At 68.9% G+C, this 7658-nt stretch overlaps 1 protein-coding gene across 1 annotated transcript in view; it reads left to right on the top strand.

Annotated features, from left to right (window-relative positions):
• Positions 1 to 6739, top strand: part of DGAT1 (diacylglycerol O-acyltransferase 1) — a 147923-nt gene extending 141184 nt beyond the window's left edge. Inside the window, exons 2-18 of the mRNA XM_030012155.2 lie at positions 344 to 628; positions 1943 to 2030; positions 2547 to 2587; positions 2840 to 2925; positions 3066 to 3118; positions 3220 to 3325; positions 3440 to 3577; positions 3658 to 3723; positions 3848 to 3951; positions 4349 to 4387; positions 4604 to 4645; positions 4900 to 4944; positions 5054 to 5166; positions 5351 to 5416; positions 5531 to 5618; positions 5752 to 5814; positions 5958 to 6739. Coding sequence (XP_029868015.1) covers positions 344 to 628; positions 1943 to 2030; positions 2547 to 2587; positions 2840 to 2925; positions 3066 to 3118; positions 3220 to 3325; positions 3440 to 3577; positions 3658 to 3723; positions 3848 to 3951; positions 4349 to 4387; positions 4604 to 4645; positions 4900 to 4944; positions 5054 to 5166; positions 5351 to 5416; positions 5531 to 5618; positions 5752 to 5814; positions 5958 to 6104 — 1570 coding nt within the window. The 3' untranslated portion in view covers positions 6105 to 6739. The remainder of the gene's footprint in view (positions 1 to 343; positions 629 to 1942; positions 2031 to 2546; positions 2588 to 2839; positions 2926 to 3065; positions 3119 to 3219; positions 3326 to 3439; positions 3578 to 3657; positions 3724 to 3847; positions 3952 to 4348; positions 4388 to 4603; positions 4646 to 4899; positions 4945 to 5053; positions 5167 to 5350; positions 5417 to 5530; positions 5619 to 5751; positions 5815 to 5957) is intronic.
• Positions 6740 to 7658: the final 919 nt, after the last annotated feature.

The raw sequence follows: 7658 nt of genomic DNA, 5'->3' as shown, positions 1-7658 counted from the left end.
CGCCCCCCAAACCCCCCACCCCGTGCCCCCCCGTTACCCCCTCATGCCCCCCCGCCGCCCAGTCCCCCCCAGTCCCCCCCAAGTTCCCCCCATTGCCCCCCCCTCACCTGCGCTCCCCCCCCGCTCCGCCCGCCGGCCGCCGCTCATCGCCCCGCTGCCCCGCCCTTCTCCCGCCCCCTCCCTCGCCATTGGCTCGCCTCTCCCCACCCCCGGCCGCCCCATTGGTTCTCTCCGCCGCCCCTCACGGGAGAAGAAGGAGGAAGGAGGGACTGGGGGGCGGTCGCCGCGGGGGATTCTGGGAGTTGGAGTCCCGCCGTTTCCCGCTTCTCCCATTGGCCGGGAGGGGCGGGGAGGGGGAGGTGGGCGGGGCGGTTGCCAAGGTTACAAAGGCCGTGGCGGGCGGGGGGCGCGCTACGGTGGCCGGGAGGCGGCGGCGGCGGCGGGCGGCGGCGGGGCCGGGGTCGGGGTCGGGGTCGGGCCCAGCATGGGCGACCGCGGCGGGAGCGGGGGGGGGCCGGAGGAGACGGGGGGCAGCGGGGGGGACAGCGGCGGCGCGGCAGAACCCCGGCCCCGGGCAGGGGGACGGCGGCGGCGGTGACCCCGCTCACGACCCCGGAGGAGATTTCAGGTAACGGGCCGCAACGCACAGCCCCCCCGCTCCCCCTCTGTCCCCCCCCCACCCCGGTGGTCCCGGGACCCCCCCTCCCCTCCCACGCCGCCGTCCCGGTCCCGTGTGCCATGTCGTGTGTCCTGTCCCCCCCCCCCCCGGTTCCTCTTGCGACACGGTGGGGCCCTCCCCGGGCGGGAGCCGCTTCCTCGGGCGGCGGCGGGCCCCCCCCCCCCTCTTCCTCCCCCCCCTTCCCCCCCCCCCAGGTTGCTGCCGGTGTCCCCATCCCCGCAGCGGGGACCCCCCCCCCCCCCCTCACCGGCTGGGGGGTCCTGACCCCCCCATAACCCCCGGGACTGGACCCCCCCCTTCCCTGGGGTCTGATCCTGAGCCTGGGGGGGGGGCTGTCACCCTCTGTAGACACCCCCCGGGGGGGTCCCCCGCACCCTGGGGGGGTCCCACTGTCCCCCTCCGGCCCCCCTCGGATGGCCTGGGGGGGTGGGGGCAAGGGCTTGTCCCCACGGGGTTTTTTGGGGAGGGGGGACTAAGTTGGGTGCTGGGCTGTGACCCCCCCCCAAGCAGCAGCGGCTGCCCCTGGTTGGGGTCCCCCTGCCCTGGGAGGGGGGTCCCATCCCCTGGGGACCCCAATCCACGTCACCTAAACCCCCCAGGAGTGTGTGTCGTGTCCCCCCCAGCCGGGCAGGGGGGGTCCTTCTCTCCCCCCCCCCAGGCAGGAGCGAGGGGCTGTGAGCTGGTGGGTGAGCCCTGCCTGCCCGCTGCCTGTGATAACACCCCAAAAACAGAACTGCACCCCCCGGACCCCCCCCCTCTCCTTAGGGGGGAGGCAGGATCGGTCCCTGACCCCTCCGCAGCGCCCCCCCCACCCCCCCACAGTCTTATCTGGGGCGAGGGGGGGGGACTCTGAACCCAACCCTGGGAGCTGCCTGCCCTGCCTGCCCTGCCTGCAACTCCGGGCTGCGCCCAGCCCTGGCACCGCTCGAACGTGCTTGGGACACCCCCGTCCCCTCCCGCGGGGGTGGAAATCGTGTCCCCAAGCACTGGGGGGGGGGCCCTCTACACTCCCCCCCCCGCCATGCTCCCCTCCTGCCTGCTACCTGCCCGTCCCGGCGCTGCCCTCCTGCCTGCAGCCCCCCCCAACCTGTTGCAAAATCCACGGGTTTTTCCTCCCCCCCGCCCCAAATTTCCCATCCCTGTCCCCAAGGCGCTGCCGGGGTCCCTGGGGTGGCTCTGGCTGTGTGTGTTCGTGTCCCCCCCCCACGCTGACCCCACCGCCGCTGTTTGTGTCCCCCCCCCCAATTTGTTTCGCCCCCCCAGGTGCCACAAGGTGCAGGAGTCTCTGCTGAGCTCGGCCAGCGGCTACAGCAACTACCGGGGCATCCTCAACTGGTGTGTGGTCATGCTGGTGAGTCGGGGGACGGGGACTGGGGGGGGGAACCCCCGTGCCGCGACGGACCGAACCCCCCCCAGCAGCGCGGCCGCTGCTCTGGCGCGGTGACGGCTAATCCCCCGGTGTGGTTTTAATTCAATTAGCGGGTGAAAGCCGGCAGAAGGGGCTCGGACGATTAGCTCCCGCCGACGGCCGTGCCGCCGAGGCGGTTGCGCCACGGCGGGTTCGCCGGTCTACGGGCTTCCCCGGGGGGGTGGTGGTGGTGAGGGGGGGGGGGGGAAAAGGCGTGAAGTTCCCCCTCCCCGGGGCAACCGCGGTTGCGTGGCCGCCGACCGGGGCGGCCGTCGTTTCTGGGCCGGCGTGTGACTCACCGCGCCGCGTGCCGCAACCCTTGCACAGACTGGTGGCACCGGTGACGCAAGAGCGTTCCTGGGCTGGCCCCAACCCCGGGGTGCCCGGGGAGGCGGTGGGGGCTGTGTGCGTCCCCCCCCCTCTCCTTCCACCGCCCCCAGCGCCTCCTTCCTCTTCCAGGTCTTGAGCAACGCCCGGCTCTTCCTGGAAAACCTCATCAAGTGAGTTGGGGGGGGGGTGGCGGGGGGGGACGGGGACACACACGGACGTCGGGGGTGTCGTCGATCCCTGGGGTCCCGCTGGAGGGATCCTGGGGGGCTGTTGGGGGTCTGGGGGGAGCAGGGGGTGTCCCCGTGGGGGAACGGTGGTGCGGGTGGGAGTGCACCCCCACGCTGTAGCGGGTGTCTGGGGTGGGGGGGGGCCATCCGGCTTCGGGAGCTGGTTGCTCAGGTGTGTCCCCCCCCTCCACACAGGTACGGGATCCTGGTGGACCCCATCCAGGTGGTCTCCCTCTTCCTCAAAGACCCCTACAGCTGGCCCTCCCTCTGCCTGATCATCGGTGAGTGCCCCCCCCCCAGGAATGGGGGGGCCGGCGAAGCCCATCACCCCGAGTCGGGGCTGTGGGGACACAGTCCTGCCAGCTCCAACGCCTTCCTCCTCCTCCTCCTCCTCCTCCTCCTCCTCCTCTTCTCTTTACAGCGGCCAACGTCTTTGTGGTGGTGGCCCTGGCCCTGGAGAGACGGCTGGCAGCGGTGAGCCCCCCCTGCCCGGGGGTGCTGGGAGCCCCCTCCCCGTGCCTGGAGGGTCCCCCCCCCCGCGCCCCCCACCCCGGTTTCACGTCTCCCTCCCGCAGGGCTCCCTCTCGGAGGGGGCGGGGGCCGCCCTGCACACCCTCAACCTGCTGGCCATCCTCTGCTTCCCCGCCGGCGTCGTGCTGGTGGTCACCTCCATCACCCCAGGTGAGGGGAGAGGGGGGGGACACACACAGGGACAGGATCCAGGCTCGTCCTGGGGTTGGGGGGGTCAGGATCGGGCCCTGCCCCCCCCCCCGACCGCCTCTCCTCTCCCCGCAGTGGGGGCCGTCTTCACCCTGGCCATCTACACCATCGTCTTCCTCAAGCTCTTCTCCTTCAGGGACGTCAATAAGTGGTGTAGGGAGAGGAGGGAGGTGAAAACAGCCCCCCCGGCCCCCGAGGACAGCTTGGCACCAGGTACGGCACCGGGGGGGGGGGGCGGGCACGGGGCTTCATCCTGCCTGGGGGGGGCTGACGGCTGCCTTCCCCTCTCCCAGCCAAGAAAGCCAACGGGGACGTGGGGAGGAACGAGGTCACCTACCCGGCCAACCTCACCTACAGAAGTAAGTGCCACCCACAGAGACCTGCGGGGGGGGTCCCTGACCCGCCGGGGGGGTCCCCAGACCCCCACGGGGGGGGGGTCCCCGGCTCTGCAGCCACCTGCCCCCACGTGTCCCCTCCTCGCAGATCTGTACTACTTTCTCTTCGCGCCCACCCTGTGCTACGAGCTGAACTTTCCCCGCTCCCCCCGCGTCCGCAAGCGTTTCCTCCTGCGGCGCCTCTTTGAGATGGTGAGTGAGAGCGGGGGGGGGCCGGGGGTCCTGCTGGTGGGGGGGGGTCCAGGGGGTCCTGTGGGGGGGGTCCTGCTTGCGGGGGGTTGGGGCTCAGGGTTGGTGGGAACCTGCTCTCTGCTTCCACAGCAAAGCCAACAGGACTTGGGGGGGGGAGTCCCTGAAATGGGGGGGGTCTCTGAGGCAGGAGGGGATAGGGGGGTCCCTGCGACAGGGGGGATGCTGTGGGGAGGATCCCTGAGATGGGGAGGATGATGGGGGGGGGGCTGCCCTGAGGCAGGAGGGATGATGGGGGTTCCCCTGAAATAGGGGGATGATGGGGGTCCCTGAGATGGGGGGGGCCGGGGGCTGCTGGGTCCCCCCCCCCAACAGCTCAGTCACTGCCTCTGTCTTCCAGCTGTTCTTCATCCAGCTGCTGGTGGGGCTGATCCAGCAGGTACGGCGGGGGGGGGGGGCTTCACTCTGGGCCCCTTCCCTGGGGGGTCGCTGGGCGCTGAGCTGGGCACCCTCCTCCCTGCTCATCACCCACGGGGGGGGGGGGGCTCTGTCCCCGGGTACCCGTGGGCTCTGCCAGCACGGGGAGGGGGGGGGACCGGAGGGGTCCCCCCTTCCCTGTGCCAGGCCTGTGCTCCAGCGGCGTTTTCTGTTCCAGTGGATGGTGCCCACGATCCAGAACTCCATGAAGCCGTTTCGGGTGAGTGATGGGGGCCCCGGGCAGGTTTTTTTTTGGGGGGGGGGGGAGCAGAAGCTCCAGCTCCACCCTCCTCCCACTCCCCCCCTGCCTGGCCTCAGTGGGGCAGAAGCTGCCCGGCCCCAGAGCCAGCGCCAGGATCCGGCCAAGCTGCCCCCCCCCCCACATTTCGAGCCCCCCCCGGGCCAGCGCGGTCCCTGCCTGCCCTCTTCCCGGGTGACTGTGGGGCAGGGGTGACGGGAGCCGATGCCTTGCAGGACATGGATTATTCCCGGATCATCGAGCGGCTCCTGAAGCTGGCTGTGAGTACCCCCGCTGCCCCCCCGCCGGTCCCCCTGCCCTGTGGGGGGGGACACACACACAGCCAGCCCCCCCCCCTTACTCCTCACAGCTTCCGCCTCCCCCCGCCAGGTCCCCAACCACCTCATCTGGCTCATCTTCTTCTACTGGTTCTTCCACTCCTGCCTGAACGTGGTGGCCGAAGTGATGCAGTTCGGGGACCGGGAATTTTACAGGGACTGGTGGTGAGTGGGGGGCAAGATTGGGGGGGGGGTCCCCTCCTGTCCCCGAGCAGGGACATTGAGCTGTGCCCAGGTGTGGGGCACTTTTTGGGGGGGGGACACACGACACACGCGCTGTCCCTGCGGCGTGGGGTGGAGCGGGGATGCGGCAGCTCCCGGTTGCGGCTCACCGCCCTCTCTTCCCCAGGAATTCGGAGTCGGTGACCTATTTCTGGCAGAACTGGAACATCCCCGTCCACAAGTGGTGTCTCAGGTACGTGGGGGGGGGGTCGCAGGAGGGGACTGTCCTCTGTGTGTGTGTCCCCCCCCGGCTTTGGGGGGCTGCGACGCTCCCGGGATCCTGCGCTAACGGGGGGCTGCTTCTCAGGCACTTCTACAAGCCCATGCTAAAGCGGGGGGCCAGCAAGTGGGCAGCCCAGACGGCCGTTTTCCTGGCGTCTGCCTTCTTCCACGAGGTCAGTGCTCCCTCCCGGCTCCGGGGGGGGGGCTGCCTGGCTGCTGCCCCCCCCCTCCAACCCCCCCCAAGTCCCTGCCTGGAGCTCCGAGAGCTCCCAGCCCGGGGCCGGAGCTGACGCTGTGTCCCCGCAGTACTTGTTGAGCGTCCCCCTGAAGATGTTGCGGCCCTGGGCGTTCATGGGGATGGCGGCTCAGGTAAGCGAGAGCCCTGACTCCGTGCTGTGTCCCCTGGGAAGGGGGACAGGGGGTGGGGGGGGGGTCCTGCAGCCCCCGAGGTTGAGCCCTGCTTTGCCGTGGGGCTGACGCTGCTCCCCCCCTGCCCTGGCCATCCCTTCCAGATCCCGCTGGCCTGGTTCGTCTCCAAATTCCTCAGGGGTAACTACGGGAACGCGGCCGTCTGGATGTCCCTGATCATCGGCCAGCCCATCGCCGTCCTGATGTACGTGCACGACTACTACGTGCTCAACTATGAAGGCAACCAGTGAGGCGGTGGTCCGCCGGCCCTCCCCGGTGAGCCCCGCTGGGGCGCACGGACCCCCTCAGGCTGTGCCGGTGCCGCCGTCGCTGTCCTTGTGAATCGAATGTCGGATCAATGCAATAGCCCCAGGGGCATGGAGGGGGGGGGACACACAGACCCCCCCCCCCACCGCTCGGCCCTGGGGACAACGTGGGGGGGGGATTAGGCAGGAGGGAGGCAGCAGCCGAGCCTGCCCAACCTCTGGCCCCGGCTGCCCCCCCCCCCCCCCCAGTTTGAAGCGGCCGCCTGCCCGGCAGAGCCTCCTCTGCGTTAAAGGCACTTTAAGGGACTGGGACTGTCCTATCCCTCCCCGTCCCGCTCCCCGGGTTTAGCGGGGGGGTGTCCCACCCCGGCTCTGTCGCCCCCAGAGGCTGGGGGTGGCCCCGGCACGATCCCCCCTTGCCCGCGGTGGCTGTGCTGGCTGCGAGCCCCGGGCCCCGCTTCCTCCGTCCCCGGTCGGCTGCCCATGCAGGCAGCTGCCTGCGGTTGCCCGTGGCCCTGCTGCTGCCTCCCAGCCTTGCTCTGGTCTCACTCAGCCACTTTTTAACCCTTCCAGATTGTATCTCTATCTCAAATACTGAGTAATTAAAGTGTCTTTTTTTTTTTTTTTTTTTTTCCAAGCCCGGCCTCAGCCCTGTTCCTCGCTCCCCTCTGCCCCTGCCGGTACCGCAGGCAGTGACCATCCTGTCCCCCCCCGCCAGTGGGGCAGAAGCAGGGGCTGCTTGTGGTTGGCCAGGGAGCAGTTTTCGTTCCAGCTGGGGTGGTTGCCTTCCAGTTTGCGGTGGGGAAGGAGCTGGGACAGACTGGATGAGGTTCCACCTCTTGCCCTACAAGGGTCCCCAGTCTCCCTTAGGTGGGGGGACAGGGTGAGTGAGGGGCCACGTGCTGCGGCAGGACCCCCTGTGCACGAACAAACAAACAGCCCCTTTGAAGCGCTCCGAGCCCGGAGGGGCCTGAGATTCACCCTGTGGCGAGTCAGAGAATGGTTTGGGTTGGAAGGGACCTTCAAAAGAAGTCATCTAGTTCTACCATGATCAGGGACATCTTCCACTAGATCAGGTCCCTCAGAGCCCTGTCTAACCTGACCTGGAATGTTTCCAGGGATGGGGCATCTACCACCTCTCTGGGCAACCTGGGCCAGTGTTTCACCACCCTCAGCGTAAAAAAAAATTTCTTACATCTAGTCTGAATCTCCCCTCTTTTAGTTAAAACCATGACTCCTTGTCCTATTGCTACAGGTCCTGCTAAAAAGTCTCTACATCTTTTTTATAAGTAAGCAAGTAAAAGTTCTCCTATTAAGTAAGTACTGAAAGGCCGCAATAAGGTCTCCCCGGAGCCTTCTCTTCTCCAGGCTGAACAACCCCAACTCTCTCAGCCTGTCCTCACAGCAGAGGTGTTCCAGCCCTCGGACCATTCCCGTGTCCCTCCTCTGGACCCGCTCCAACAGGTCCGTGTCTGTCTCATGCTGGGGACCCCAGAGCTGGACGCAGTGCTCCAGGGGGGTCTCACCAGAGCGGAGCAG

Source organism: Aquila chrysaetos, chromosome 4 (assembly GCF_900496995.4).
Source record: "Aquila chrysaetos chrysaetos chromosome 4, bAquChr1.4, whole genome shotgun sequence".
In the NCBI taxonomy this organism is placed as follows: Eukaryota; Metazoa; Chordata; class Aves; order Accipitriformes; family Accipitridae; genus Aquila; species Aquila chrysaetos.
The sequence above is the reverse complement of the archived record's forward strand: the minus strand, read 5'-3'. Positions and strand labels throughout refer to the sequence as shown.